The sequence below is a fragment of the Polyodon spathula genome, chromosome 1, assembly GCF_017654505.1.
Source record: "Polyodon spathula isolate WHYD16114869_AA chromosome 1, ASM1765450v1, whole genome shotgun sequence".
Classification (NCBI taxonomy): Eukaryota; Metazoa; Chordata; class Actinopteri; order Acipenseriformes; family Polyodontidae; genus Polyodon; species Polyodon spathula.
In genome coordinates this window covers 102,155,677-102,172,154 of record NC_054534.1, presented here as the reverse complement: position 1 = coordinate 102,172,154, position 16,478 = coordinate 102,155,677, and the positions used below count along the sequence as shown (strand labels likewise).

At 37.8% G+C, this 16,478-nt stretch overlaps 1 protein-coding gene across 6 annotated transcripts in view; it reads right to left on the bottom strand.

Moving 5' to 3' along the window:
- The window catches only part of ccdc142 (coiled-coil domain containing 142), a 63,442-nt gene extending 47,623 nt beyond the window's left edge, over nucleotides 1-15,819 (bottom strand). For 2 of the 6 annotated variants that reach the window (XM_041268329.1, XM_041268359.1), the window contains exons 1-7: nucleotides 15,699-15,819; nucleotides 11,604-11,787; nucleotides 10,067-10,116; nucleotides 8,793-8,910; nucleotides 6,510-8,174; nucleotides 6,198-6,284; nucleotides 5,656-5,820 (exon numbers count right to left, since the gene is read on the bottom strand). In XM_041268329.1, coding sequence (XP_041124263.1) covers nucleotides 5,656-5,820; nucleotides 6,198-6,284; nucleotides 6,510-8,174; nucleotides 8,793-8,910; nucleotides 10,067-10,116; nucleotides 11,604-11,739 — 2,221 coding nt within the window. In that variant the 5' untranslated portion in view covers nucleotides 11,740-11,787; nucleotides 15,699-15,819. The other 4 variants (XM_041268338.1, XM_041268347.1, XM_041268370.1 and 1 more) reach the window with 4 other exon arrangements.
- Between the last annotated feature and the right edge of the window lie 659 nt (nucleotides 15,820-16,478).

Below are 16,478 nucleotides of genomic sequence, written 5' to 3'. Positions count from 1 at the left end.
GATGATGTTTTAAGCAGGGATTTCCGCATTGTGTGTTTCACAGAATTGGAAGGTTAGGTGGTACAGTATTAACAAGATGCAATGCGTGATGCTGCAGCTGTCGCTGGAAAAAAAAAAAAAAAAGACGTTTATAAAAATTCCATTCCAAAGTACTGTAGTCTGTTATGGGGATTTGGAAATATGTGTCCTTTAAGTCCACAGTGGTGAACCAGCCACCTGGCCAAATTGACTGCAACAACCATCACGTGGTCAACATTTTGAACCTCTGTCGACTCAGAAGTCGAGAATTGGTCTGAGGCCACTGTAGCGTCAGAGTGGGTCATAATATCATTCTGGATTAACAGAATGATATTAACAGAATTGAAATATGCAGAGGGGAACCTTAAACTATTCTCTGTGTATTCTTGGTCTGGTCACAAACTCCCCCACAGACAAAGAATGCTTTTAGGAGTCGTGAACTAAACTGCTGGACATGGGTTTTATCTTTACTTATCATGAGTAAGTCATTTAGTGCGCCAGCAGTATCTTGCAGAAGACAAGCTAGACAGTTTTACGTATGCCTTGATACTCAAAACAGTAACCAAACCATCTCAAATCCAGCAGACAGGGGGCGGAATAGCGGACCCATTGAGAACAATGGGCTGTCTCTGAACGAGAACAACCAAAGAGAAACACCCCACAATAACCAATCACAGGGTTGGAGAGAGAATCACAAATATCAGCTGCGCAACTTTCAAAGAGAGTTGTGCTGGAAAAACGAAAAGGTGCTCAAAAACTCCATGCGTGCTGCCCAAGTGTGCTCTCCGCAAAGGAGGTGTGCACAAGGAGTGTCCTCCTGCTAAAAGTGGCTTGGCGCTCTGAGGAACGAAATGGAAACTAAAGCGCTCTGAAGAAAGTTGCAGAATTAAGAGAGCGTAAGTGCTTGAATTCATGGAAGGCAAGGAAGAACCAATGTTCTGAAGAATGGCTAAAATCACCTTCTGAGGAAGGGTTGTGCCGTCTGTCCTACAAAAGACTGAATCAGTAAACGGGATAACATTATTAGTTTGGTACATCATGTCTAAACTAAATTAACACAGTAAAACTATTTTGCTAAATTAGGTACTTGAATGTTGGATTCCATTCTGAATGGGAAGTTGAATTAATTCTTGTGCACATTGACATGATCGATTACAAACAGAGAGGCTGTACCATGCAAATAGCTTGCTTTTGTAGCAGAGCTGTCACTTCCCGAGAGTGTACTGCAGCGTCTCGTGGGTCTGTGACTAATGTTGTAGTCACACCCCAAAAGGGGAGGGGACCGTGCTTTAATTGGCCAGAATAGCCAGTCTGTACAGTAGAACTCACCCAGATGTCTGTGGTGCACTGGCACCAATACTCCAGGTGGTTCCCTGAAAAGGAACCCTGGGCTTGTGGCAGCAAGGCCCTAGGGCCGCTGCCGGGCTTGTGGCTTAGCCGGAGGTCTTTCCTTCTGCGGTTGCCACAGTGCGCTGCCAGGGGCAGTAGTTGCAGCCAGCTGTGCCGGTCTCAGAGGCTGCTGGGGCCTTGTGTACCAGTTTGTCACTAGTTTGTACATCTGGGGTGGCCACTTGGGGAAGCAGACGCACCAGGTCCTCCCGTGCACGGAGAGAGCACTGCTGTATCTCATCCATCGCAGGACCAAAGGTATGCCCTGGTGTAATGGGGACATCTAACAACGGTGCTTTATCCCCGTCACACACTCATGCCTGGGAAAACCAAAGCTGTCCTACTGCAGCTACCAGAGCAGCAAGATTCCTGCCCACAGCCTGTCTGTTCAGTTTGGAGATACGGAGCAGGTTTTTATTCACCAACCGCACCTCTAGCTGCTATGGCGAGGGTCTATGACTCAGACAGAGCCTTCAATAAACAGGTCTGGTAGGCTACGCAGAACACTCCGGCCGAGTAAGCCCACTTCAGAATGCTTCCTGGGACCCAACACTGTTTGTTAGGGCAGGTAGCTGCACCAGCGAGGCAATTAAGTAACAGGCTCATCATCAAAGAAGGACTATTTCCTGGTCCCATCCACAGGCTAGGGCACTTGTAATTTTGCAGTGTCCCTCTTAATTAATGACAACAGCTCTGCCAACAGGGATACATGGACTGGTAATGGGGTGTCAGTCTACCTCCTCAGGAGGGGAACTCTGGGCCGCCAGCCTCATGCGAGGTGGCGATGGACTGTACATCGTACTGTACTTAAAGGCCCATGTTGTTCCCAGGGAACAGGGGAGGCAGGTGGAGCAGTATGCTCACGCAGCAGCTCAGCAATGACGGTACCCTGATGGGAAACAGCTGCCCAGAGTTTCTCCATTTGTTCAGAGTCAGACAATCTCTTAGAATGATGACTCTTACTCTTTTTAGAAGGAGGAGGAGGAGGAGGAGGAGGAGGAGGAGGAGGAGGAAGATAAGGGGAAGCAGATGAAGATGAAGAAGACAGCAAGGAAGGCCTATGTGGGCTCTTTTCTTGGGCAGTTTTCCTACTCTACTTTGGTATTCTGTTCAGGCTCCAGGATCTTTACCGGTAACACCCATTCGGTAATGGTTACATTTCGTACTTGGTAGGGAATGTGTTATTTGCTTTCTTACTAAAAATGGACTGCTGTCACTTGTTAAAATGCAAACATGCAACGTAGCTGCTGCGGACATTCTCTGTCTCTGTGGCGTGAAGACTTGCCCACACATTGAGACTGCACGTTCTGCATCCACTGAATTGGTTGGAAGTGTAAGGCAAAGCTTTGCCAGTTGTATGTGTCAATTGATTAGAAACAGTCCCAAAACTCTGTTATCCAAGGGCATGTGGCATTCTTTAATAAAGACCACCATACCAGCACATTTGTTGTCATGTTGTTTCTCCAATCAGGAATTTATTTTAATGGTGCCGAGTCAAAAGAAAGAAAACATGCCTAGTCGGGTCTAAAAGTCTAACTGTTTAAAAAGCAAGCAGCACTAGGTTGTTTGAAGCGAAGTGGCTGTGCTAGATCGTACCTGTAGTGCTGATTTCACTTGGCTACAACCGACAAGTATACCTTCCGTCTTCATTGACTTTCAAGTTTGTTTTCTGAAAGCAGTTTGTTTTACATTCTGTTAGCAGCCTCTGTGGTAGCCTTCATTTAATGTGGAATCCTGAAGCGAAATAGCGATTGATTGTGGTCCATTTTTAGTATTTTACCTCCAATGCTGAAAAATACTAACATTTAGCAACCTAAATCAAAATAACAATGCAACACTGACTTTGTCCCACCTCCTACTGTAGAGTACAGGTCACAGAAAAGCCAGTACAGATGCACTGATTTGTCAATTTAAACATCGTTGTCATGTGAAGAAATATCATCTAAAAAATGCTTCATAAAAGATTATATAAAACTTAATATTGGTTCCAAAACTCTGTCAATATCAATTACATACACAATTTTTTACATATACAATTTATATGTATATTTTGGAAATCCGTTGTATTCTTAATATCAGCAATAGTAATTTGAGTATATTTAAAATCATAAACATTTTTAATATCATTAATTGCGCAATAATGATCTAATTGTAAATGACTGGGGTGATTTAGAGTGCCATTTATTCTGAGATTTCTAATTTCTATTGCCATGTTGCAGCTGAGCACAAATGGGTTTGATAAGTTCACCTATCTTTAGCAGCAGACAGTTTATAAATATCTCAGACCTCTCTGCAGGATAACTTTACATTAGTCCTGAAGCACTACCTTCCTTAATCTCTAATTGTCAGTGAGGGTTTACTCTGTGAAGAATTAGACACAACCCAAATACTTAACAGGACAAGCCTAAAAACACATTTCGGTTGTCTGGACCAGAAAAAGAAAGTTCAAAACATGAGTTAGCCCCCTAAGAAGCAAAACCAAAGCCAGTCTTTTTAAGCTGGGCAGTATGAAAAAACATGTCAACAAAATAGAGCTAAATTTGTAAATCAACTTTCAGTGTTATATGTTTTTAGTTTACTATGCAACTTCCAAGCAATGAATATGTCTGCAGATAGAAAGTTCACATACTTGTACGAAGTTTTAAATCTAAAAGTCTGCTATAAAAAAATACCAAATAATGTTAATTTTTTTTTTTTTAAAAAGGTGTACTTTATTTATTTTTTACATTGATGAGTAAGAAACTTAGACTTTCAAAAAAGCCAGTCTACCAAAAAAAAAAAAACGCATTGTTGATTAACAAACAGTACAAACAAGCCGAGTCCACGGTACCCTTACAAATTAAGTTAACACACATCCGCAAATGTGAGGTTTGTGGGAAGTCATTGAAATCACTGTAGTCATTGTGGGTGCCTGGCAGTGGTATGATGTATCATTACAGATTCATGCATTGCTGTGACATGAAAATGCAAAAGCGGTCCGTTTTGTCCATCATAAAATTAGTTCTATAAACACACTACTTATTGCACCCTCAATGCCAGACTGACTTATTTCACAAAATAAAATCTATAGTAAAATATCTATACAGTGGAACGTCGCCTATCCGACCCTCATATTACCGCCCTGATCAATTAACCACCTCGCTAAATAAATAAATATAAATTAGGCTACGAGAGTAATGGTACTGTCAGCAAGTCTAGCGTCCACGATGGAAACAGAAAGAAAGCGTTATAGCACTTAGCTTTTTGGATGCGTTCCCCTTTAAGAGGGATGGGCTGTGTGCGGGTGTCAGTCAGCTGTTGATTGAGAAAGCTTTGTGTTTTACTCTTTTTGGTGAAATGTGTTTATATGATGGAGCGCACGGTTACAGACATTGGCAGCATGTTGCTGTAGCTTTTAAATATTTGAATTAAAACAAAGCAAGCTTCATAAATGCAATGCTTAACGGCCCTTGGTTTAAAATAGGTGAAGCAATATTCAAACCAAGCTGCTCATCAGCTGTTGGCAATATCAAGAAAGAGCGCAAAGTACCGTGACAGAGATATTAAGAAAGCAGAACCAGGGAGGCAGGGACTTCTAGAGTGAAGAAAGAAGCCATTGGTTTCAGGTTACTGTACATTTACCATTTGTTTTGTTTGTTTTAATTATTTATTTATTTTTAAAAGCTTTGCTTGGAGATGGTTTATAATAAACCGCATAGCAACACTGTCTATTGTAGCCTAATTAATCTTGTTTACATTTGCTTACTTTTAAAGCAAAGAATTTCCTCGTGTTTAAAGCAGTTTGCATGTTGTTTTTGTTCACTAACCTATTTATGCATGTGTAAATGTCATTTTCTATAGATGTTCGCAAATCCGACTTTCACATATCCGTCTATACCCCAGTCCACAGGGGGTCGGGTATACAACCTTGTACTGTATTCTAACGAAATAAAAAATAAGAGTTAAATTCCTAAATCCATGTATTTGTCATTATAATATTTTTCTGAAGAAACAAGTTACCTGTTAATGTTTCAAAAACAGAAATAAACCACTTAACAATGCGTATACCAAAGAGTCACTGAATTAAATTCAAGTTTTGTAACTTCAATATGTGTTTTTCTCCTTTCAGATAAAAACTTGGTGACCAGCTACTGAATAAGGTTGAAAGGGTTAAGACAAAGACCCACATATCAGAAAAAAAAAAAAAAAAAAAAAAAAAAAAACTCCTGAAGGCTTTTCAAAATAACAATACATTCATAGACGCGCTACCTTTGTTCCTACTTGCATCAGAATCCAGACAGTTCAGTATGACAGCGAGAGGGTGGAACAGTTGCTGAAGCAGCTCTGTTGTCCTGGTTTTTACACAGGTTCCCTCCTTCTCTGGGTCTAGAAGGCATTTATCTTTTAGTCCTGTCCCCAATGCCTTACACAACACTTCATAAAACAAGAGAGAAAAACAGCACAAATATAGTATATGGTCCAACATTTGTACCAATATTTTACAAGTTAGCCATGACCCTGTGGCTTCTGTGTAATGATTCTATGTAGACTCTCAGTATCCTTAAATCAAACTAAACTGTCTTTTAGTACTACTTTTACTAACACACACAAAAAAAAAAAAGTGTACGGATAGGTTTCTGGGGGGAAAAAAATGAAATAAATTCCCTAAGTTACATGTGCTCATCTTTTATAAGAAATAGCCATCTGCACAATACAGAAAACAAAATCATAACCATCTGTCTTGTGTTTTAAAAAGTGGTATCATGGTGCCCTCTACAGTATAAAGTATTTTTTGCTGATGCTAAAATTACCTTGATCCCAGTGCATGAAAGCAGCTTTCGAGATCAACTGTAAACAAAGGTCCCTTATTACTTCATCACATTCCCTGGACATCAGTGCTGAAATGCATACATCAAGAATACACATTAGACTGCAATCAAAGACCAGTTTTAGCACTTCATCTTAAGACAACCAATATAACCAAGTTGCTAACCAGAACGTGTACAATGCATGAATATTAAAAACTAGTAACCAACATAGTGATTATTAAATAGTAAATAATTGTGTATAACACTATTTTAATATACTGGATATCCTATTTCAGTATGAGTGTTTTTACTTACCTTTCCTGCATCCACTGTGCAATTCTTTCACAACAAGAAATGCCATTTGGTCTTTGCACTGATTCAAGCTTCCAAGAATACCATTATACCTAGGCTGATAAAAGAGATTCAACAGAGCTGCACCAAAATCATTCCATAGCATAGTTCTGTATTGAGAAAAAAAAGCTCCTTTGACTTCTAAATTCATGGAATCTTGCCACTGAACTGCAGTTATTTTTTTAGTGCTTGATATCTCTCCTTCTCTGCCAGATTCCATGTCTTTACCCAGATCACTTACTGACTTGCAGATTTGGCTATCTGGGGAATTTGCAGGTATACAATCAACATGTTGGTGAGGTTTATCAGGTTTTGGCCTGTTTAGAACATGATGCCCCAGAGTTTTTGTAGAAGAGACTAACGCAAGAAGGACTTTATCCATGAACTCTTCGTCCTCTTTTAAAATCTCTGACAAGGGATGTGTTTGAGCTCCAGTACATGAGCTTTGCTGTCTCTCTCCAAGTTTTGGTCTGGACAAGCCCGTTTTAGTTGCCTTACTGTTGCATTTTGATGTATTTTGAAGAAAAGGCACTTTCACATTCTCCCAATCCAGGCACTTGCAACTACTCAGGTCCACATTAGAAAGAAAACTGTTTTGATTAATGATCCAGTTATATAATCTATTAGCTGCCAATTGCCCCCTTTGTTTCGATAAAATCCTCAGAATTCTTATAACAGGGAAAGGTTTAAAGTCTCCTTTCCCTTTGTTGACGGAAACAATTGTTTTCTGTCTGAGCAAAAGCAGTTCTGATTCATTGACCCCCTGGCTCTCACAAGATTTCTGCAGTTCATAATATTTCTGTTTCATGCTTGTATTTGACTCAATGCAATTAAATATTTCAGTTCCTCTGAAGATGTCTTCTATTAACTCTGCAGACACATCAACAGGCTTTACAAGAGCTAAAACATGAAGAACTGTGTTAATGTATCTCTCTAGTAAAATAATGGTTTGAATCCCCAACAGGTTTAATGTTCGCTTCATACTTCCAAGACTTTCCTTCTTCTGAAACAAGATGGGTCGTAGCCAATTATCATTTCTTGCTTTGTCATACAGACAGTCCCAGTGACTAGTATGACTTCTTAATTCTTCGCAAAGACTGCTAATCTTATATTCCGGACATATCCATGCACTATCAGAGTCTTGCATCAATCTTTTTAACAGCTTTTGTTCCTCGCCAAGCAACTTGGACAGCCTTGCAACAAAATCGGACACAACTTTCAAGCGTTTGGTGTATTCGTAGAAGAACAAAAGCTGAGATCTCTGCTCAAACAGAGATTGAAGCTTCCCGTAATGCTTGTTTACAGTAATATGGACTGGGTGAAAACAGAATTTACACATCAGTGAAGAGTCAGCTGAGAGCTCTTTTATATGTCCATGCAGAGAACAAGACTTTGGACTTCGAAGCACATGACAACGCTTGCTCAGTCCAAGAAAACACTGTTCCATATTAACCAACCTTTCTGAAGAATGATTTTCTCCAGCTATAAAAGAATATTCACAATCGGGATCAAAGCAACTACCATCAGATCTCTGCTTTAGGAGCCATTTTAAACCTGGGTTGAAACGGTTTCTCAAAAGAGCCTCAGCTTTCTGCAGAGACTTTGTGAAAGTATTCTGTGGTCCAGTACCTAGAAATAAGTGGAGAAAACACATTAACCCCAGGCTTTAGATTTGTTTTGCAACCGCTCTTCTATATTAAACATTTTGTGGAAACAGCTTGTATCCTATGAGCCATTTGGTGAAGTGATTCGCCCATGTTTTTAGTAAGCAGGTGAAACCTGTAAACTCACCTTTAGTCATGTACCATTAATTTAACATAATTCAGATGTACCGAGTTTCTTGATTTTTATTTATTTATTTTAAAGGGGGATCTTGATCCAAATGACATTACAGTATAGCTCCTCATGTGAAGTTGATTTAAGGGTTTCCTTTTAATGTAAATAAGTACTAGCATCCCTCTTTAACAAATCAACAATTGAATACCCTGGTAAGATTTAATAGATCCACTTATTAGGTTTTTGCATTTAAGGGGCACTAGATATTAAAGGTTTTATGACAACATTTTGAAAAAAAGAAAGCAGTGTCAAGCCAGGTTTTCTGAGATTAACTGCAATATAGGCAAACACATTGCTCCCCCCAAATCCTGGAATATTAAATTCAAGCCTTGGATTCTCCATCTCCCAACAATGGGCATCCCTGAAACATAAATAAGGACTAAATGTAATGAAATGCAAAAACAATCAAACCTGATCCATTCACACCGTCTGCTCTTTCCTTCTGAGAAAATTCTTCTACTGATAGGATTTCTTTAGGACCTGGTGTTGTCCTCTCAAGTTTTCTACTGTCTTCTACACAGGCAGCCTGCTAGAAATAATGACGATAATAATACATTTTCAGCTGAATGATTAGTCACTTTAATTTTCTTGAATTACAATAATTCGGCAAACATAAGAAAGTTTACAAAAGAGAGGAGGCCATTCGGCCCATCTTGCTCGTTTGGTTGTTAGTAGCTTACTGATGCCAGAATCTCATCAAGCAGCTTCTTGAAGGATCCCAGGGTGTCAGCTTGAACAACAATACTGGGGAGTTGATTCCAGACCCTCACAATTCTCTGTGTAAAAAAGTGCCTCCTATTTTCTGTTCTGAATGCCCCTTTGTCTAAACTCCATTTGTGACCCCTGGTCCTTGTTTCTTTTTTCAGGTTGAAAAAGTCCCTTGGGTCAACACTGTCAATACCTTTTAGAATTTTGAATGCTTGAATTAGGTCGCCATGTAGTCTTCTTTGTTCAAGACTGAACAGATTCAATTCTTTTAGCCTGTCTGCATATGACATGCCTTTTAAGCCCGGAATAATTCTGGTCGCTCTTCTTTGCACTCTTTCTAGAGCAGCAATATCTTTTATAGCGAGGTGACCAGAACTGCAGACAATATTCAAGATGAGGTCTTACTAGTGCATTGTACAGTTTTAACATTACTTCCCTTGATTTAAATTCAACACTTTTCACAATGTAGCCGAGCATCTTGTTAGCCTTTTTTATAGCTTCCCCACATTGTCTAGATGAAGACATTTCTGAGTCAACAAAAACTCCTAGGTCTTTTTCATAGATTCCTTCCTTTCAGTATCTCCCATATGATATTTATAATGTACATTTTTATTTCCTGCGTGCAGTACCTTACACTTTTCTCTATTAAATGTCATCTGATATGTGTCTGCCCAGTTCTGAATCTTGTCTAGATCATTTTGAATGACCTTTGCTGCTGCAACAGTGTTTGCCACTCCTCCTACTTTGTGTCGTCTGCAAATTTAACAAGTTTGCTTACTATACCAGAATCTAAATCATTAATGTAGATTAGGAATAGCAAAGGACCTAATACTGATCCCTGTGGTACACCACTGGTTACCACACTCCATTCTGAGGTTTTTCCTCTAATCAGTACTTTCTGTTTTCTACATATTATGTACATTTGTGTACATGGCATGCACACAAATGTATTTGGATAAAACTCTTTGCTGTCTTACCTTTTCCTCTGCTGGGAACTGGGAAATGACAAATCCATTCAACATCCCTACTTTAGGTTTGTAAAAGTAAAAAAGAGAAGCATTAATCTGCTTGTTAATTTATAAAATAACTATTACATAACATTTCATTAATTCAATAACTATTTGAATAGACTTCTTTTTTAATATAAAATTAGGGCTTCTGATTTTCGATTTTAAAATCAATAAAACCCACTCAATATGAAAAAAAGAAAATAGGTGCATAGCCAATAAACACCGAAAACATTGCGGAAATGGTTAATCAATTCATGTTGACTTTATAGTAGCTTATACAGTACTACCCGTTATAACACGCCTCGTTCTAGTGCGAAATCGGTTATAAAACAGTGAGGTCATGGCGCCCATTTCCCCCATAATGCAATCTGACTCACAAATGTTGGGTTTTATTGTTGTTTTACACTACCATATTTGTACCCACTTAAGTTGAAACTGGGACATTTAGTACTTAAAGCACCCTTGCTGTTTGGTTTTTTTGTTTGTTTTTCTTTTAAGTAAAAACAAACTGTCCGTTAATGTTACCAAACAAGTACGAAACAATACAAGTGTGTATAAACATCCTTGGATTCTGTGTTATTTATTTACAGTTTACAATATTTATTATAAAAAAATATACAATTTAAAACAGTGGTGTAAACCTTAAACTGGTGGAATAAGCAGGGAAGCGGTAAGCTTGCCTCAGCCGGGATTGATTGATGTCTGGGTAGGCGGTAACATGAAAGCCCACAACAACGCAGACAGAGCTGACAGCCGAGTCAGACAAGCGGCTGTGTGAATGTTTGTCGTTTTTGGTGTGGCCCAGGCTGACAGGGGCCAGGAATAACCGTCCCAATAAATGGTAGATTTGAATACCTGCAAATTGTGTGTGTGCGCCTCCTTCTTCACTTTCTACCATATGCTACAATATCAACTTGGCTATTGTAAATCATTTTGTGAACAAAAATGCAAATATTCGTTATCAGGAAAAAATATGCCCCACAACTTAAGCAGTCAGGCTGCTAGGTTGTCAGAAGTTGTCATTGCCATTTACTGCAATGAAGGAACACACTGTCCATTTAAAGACTGAACAGGTCTGTAAAAAGTTAGGTCATTAAATAAAATGAAAAATACCCCAGTATTGTGGTATCTGATCTGCATTACTGTCACAGTAAGCAGAACTGCAGAAAAGGTACCGTTTGTATTATCTGAATACTTGACTTGCCACATTTCTTCACTTATTTTGATTATGGATTAATTCATGGATCTTTCTAAAACAATTCTGCTGGACTTTCTACTAATTTTTAGTACACTTTTTTTTTTTTTTAATAAGTTTGTGTTTAATTAGTCATACTGTAAACAGGTAATAGGCTTGGGTATGTCTAATTAAACTCAGAATGATTCAAACCAATGCACATCATACAATGGGAGGCTTATTTCATCCTGTTGTAGTTGAAACAAGAAAATGTCCTTTTATTTTTAAAATAATGAGCACATTGACAGATTGTCACTCTTTCTTACTTACTTGAGGGTTGAGGGTCATGATGACAATCCTCCTCATTGTCTCTGCTGCCCAGCCCTGCAGGGGAGATCCTCTTCTGGCCTACTAGTGAGCACAAGGGGGGCAGAAGACCTCCTGAAGCCTGGGACATTCTAGCCATTATCAGCACCAGACCTGAATTTATACTCAGGCAATCTCTGTCTGCAGCCTGCAACATCAACATAATCATGTTTATAAACATGCTGTACTATAGGTTTGTGGGATTTCCATCTACAGTAAACTGTTTAGAAAACTGAGCAAGTAGAACGCGGCAATCTTTTGCCTACATGTAACTTAAACATATAGGCTATAAAGCAAAATATCAGCATGCAATAGCCTATTTTTAAATTACTATTTCAAATGCTCTAGCCAAATTGGATACAATAACAGAAGAAAAAAAAAAAAACAATACAAACTACCACAAAAAATGACAATGACAACCAAGATGTGTTAAGATTTTGCAATTATGAGGCCACAGAATGCAAATACTGCATAACAGACACCACTACATTTTCAAGAAGTGAATTCTCTCAGAAACACATTTTTATAGATGTAATGTAGTTGTTAAATCTCCTTTTACACACTTAAATCCATTGTTTCCATGCTTACATTCATCCACTGTGCACTCCTGTATATGTAAAACATATAGTCTCTCTATTGTTCACACTGAGAACCATGTGGGAACATATTTAGTCTGATCTCCTAGATGGTCTACTTCCTTATTTCAATCCCATTATAAACAAACTGATTGACTCTTTATCCAATCCTGTATTGTCCCGGTTTGTTTAATTACATTCTAATTTCAATATAGTTGACAGATGCAGACAAGTATTGATCCCACCCTTCTTAAGGGATTTTCAGTGTGGTCTGTAATGCTCTGTGACGTTCCCCTGTTTGAGCTAAAGAAAAATACCTTGGCCTTTGCAGGCTGTCACACCATTATAATATACTTTGGATAAGGAATCTTATATACTTGGGAAAATAAGATACTTAAACAAAATTAGTTGGGCGATTTGTCATGGAAGGCACAATAGCCTTTAGGCAGCTAAGCCTAAACAAGTGGTGTAGCAGCATCGCAGTGACACAAGCAGCAAGAAGCTGGTTGTCAACTGTACTTCAATGCAATTCAAAGAAACCGAGAAAACACAGGATGACTAATTAGATCAGGAGTCAGACCACTCATTCTAACAGGATCAGGATAAGGAAGCAACAAGATTTTCTGTATTTAAGATTTAAACGCTCGCCAGGATAACATGTCTTGTACCAAGCACATCACACAAAGAACTCAGTCACAACAATCATCTTTTATACTTAAAACAACACATTACATCTATACAGGCCTAGTCATAATAAACAGAGAACAAAAATATAATTAACATCAAATATATAGTCCCTATATCTCAAAATATTAATGGCAGCAGTAAAAAAAATAATAACGGCAACAGACAAGATTTTTCAGAAAGAAATGCGAAAGAAAAGTCTTAAAACCAGGAGATCTGAGAAACCATAATAAGCATTCCATAATCCTGGTGCAAAATGAACAAGAAAATAAAATCAGTGATGTATTAATGAAGTAGTCATAATGACTGAAAAGCCTACACCACATCCACAAGGCTAGAACTGCTGGCAACATGTCTACAATGCTGCCAGTGGAAAATACAATCTGGCATGCCGGCCTTCTCCAGGCCATGCTCTCAACAACTGACAGATTTTATGTATTTATTTATTTACATTTTTATAGCGCCTTCAGCCAAGGCGCTTTACAAGTTTAAACAAAAATGGTACAATCAAGAAAAATGGGTGAAAAATTAATTTACAGAACATTCTAAGCTGAGCAAATATCCCACAGAATACAACCTCTCCTGACAAAAAAGGGTCTTTGAATTGAGTACTACAGTGTATATAAAAGTAACGATTCTTTTCACATACTTTCACTATTTATGTACTCTACAACCCAATCTTGCTAAAAAAAAAAGTGTATTTAAAAACACTTCCTTATTAACAGCAAGGCAACATAACTGTAAGGATGGATGTTTCCCCCCTCCACTGTACAAACAAGGAGTACAACTATCTGTTTATAGAGAGCATTAAACTGTCAGAGTTCATGTAGCATTTTACAAGTACTGTAAAAAATAAATAAAACTAGTTAAATAATACATCAGCAGTTATACTGTACCCTATTAGGAGATTTGCACGTTTTAGAAAGTACTCACTTTTGATTCAGTCTTTTCTTAACTGCAGACACAGTGTACAATTTAGTCCCCTTCGGTATTTTGAAATGTGTCTGTTTATATCCAGTGTTTTTGCAGACCTTTAATCAGCAATGTGTAATGTCTTTCTTATTTTTTTCAATCTGTACTTTACAAAAACTGAAAACATGCAAGCCATTCCTGCACTCTTGATTGAAACACAATGTCAGACACTTGGAAGGGGGTGGATTTCATGACATAACACAAACAGGCTGAACTTCAAAACTACTTGAGCTGTTTAGTACCATGGAGCCCCATTATATTTTCAGGTACATTTTGTACACAAACCAAGATTAACACTAGTAAATTAAGTTGAATTATTGTTCCAAGTGTGTCAATACTTTGTGTACACCCAAAGGGAAGTTTCAATCATGATTAGACTTGATTAGTGTTATTATTATTATTAATATATTTTTTTTTTTAAGATGTCAGTGTTTTAACTTTGTAACCAAAAACATTGAAGTTTACTAATACATCCTTGAATGAAATGTGTTGTGTTATATATCATTTTGTTCGGGATAATGTCCTTAATGAATTTATGCCTGTTAAACTATTTTTGTATTGTTATTATTATTATTATTATTATTTATATAACTGCCATGGGCTACTAACATCATAAACTATTTTTGTGCAATCTGAATTGTGGAAATATGACACATTCCAGACAGCATGATAAATCCAGAATACTAACCTAATTAGAAGCAATCAAATATGCTATGCTCCATCTGTTCTGTCAGGCCCCTCAAGATTAACCATGCAGCACGATAAAAGTGATTCCTAGTGGGAAGCACCCTACGAGAACACTGCCATGTCTTCAATCGATTCCTAAAAAAAATCCTTTTATTTAAAACTTACCCCTATAAATTGTTTTTCATCCGTAAATTCAAGCCTGTTGTGTCCCGCCATGTTGCTTCTGTGTCAATAAATGTGCATAAGCAGCTGTACTTTAAGATGCTTATTATTAGCTTTAAATCAGATCCATAATCCCTCGCGCCACAGGGACTACAGTAAATGGCGTTACCTGCTTGGCCAGACCAGTAGATAACAATCCATTTTACAGAGAACGCTGTGGTAACACTCGCATGCAAGATAAAATGCTTTAGCAAAAGGATTTCCTTCGTAACGTCTGATCTCATCACCCAGGCTTGTAAATATATATATATATATATATATATATATATATATATATATATATTATGGTCCTTGAAAAAAAGCAGCGTATACGAACACTGTTAATAATAATAATAATAATATAATAATAATATAATATAATTATATAATATTTTTTAAAACCGTCTCTTCAATTCACAGCATTATGCAAAACCCTCTTATGGGGAAAAATATACTGAATTAAACTCCTGTAGGCTACGTGAGGGCCATAGTTAAAACCACTGCTCTAGTTATTTGTAAAGCTGTTTGACGAAGCGGTACTGCATGGTGAACTGAACGGGTTGATGGAAATATACCGTACAATTAAATGTCTTAACCGACACGTTTACAAACTGAACAGCCAATACCATTTTGCCCTACTTTAGTATAAACACTGAACGCGGTTTTACACCGTCACTTTAATCGTAAGCATACAATAAGTAGGTGTCAAATTTCCAGTTTGAATACAGTATTAGGTTGAAGGTATATAATTTCTCCATTTTCTTGGCAAGCTTTTTATTTTTTTTATAGCGTTATCCTAGTACACTGTCAACATGACTACGATTTAGTTATTCAGGAAAACAGAATGCCAAAATAACTTGTATCGGGTTGCTATGGGAAACCAGCTTTATAATGTATCCATGAACGTAAACACTTCGATAACAATATAAATATACAGTACCTTAACATATTTCTACCAAACTGTGGTCTTCATCTGCTGGCATTCCATAACTAACTACTAACTTACAAGTAATGCTGATATGCTTAGAAAAACGAACACACCGCCGTCCATTTTAACAAAGTCAAACAACCAGGAGAGGGGTCGAGAATCCCTACAGACAAAGAAGGCGCCAATCAATTGGAAGTCTGTATCATAGCAACCATAACTTCTAGACCAACGCAATCCCTCATTGGCGGAGCTGCCATGCACAAATTGGATTTGTGTTACGTGAAATAAACATGTGCATGTGCTCAGAGTTGCCAGGTCCGCGGTTTTCACGCGGAATTGGGCTATTTGAAAAACACAGCCGCGGAAAATATTAAGGAGAATGTAATTAGATGTGTTAATAATAAGCTTGCTTTCAGTTCAAACAAATAATTGGGCTATTTTTGGCTGTTTTTGAAATGATTTTGGGCTATAAACTATAATCTGCAGAAATCTGGCAACCCAGACTGTGCTGCTTTTTGCAGTCTAGTATTGTTGTTGACTGTTTACACAAGAGACAGTCACAAAGCATGTAAAAAGATATATGGACCACAAGAATCTGTGTACGGCCTAGGTCATGAACATAATTAAATGGTGAATGCAGTTACAAAAAAAAAAAGTAAAAGTAACATTTTGCAATACTATACTAATGTTTACCCCATTTTTGAAGAATATCTTTAGACAAATCCAGCGATACAGTATTAACATCATGGCCTGTGCCAATTTCATAAGAATGGGAAAATGCTTTATTAAAGC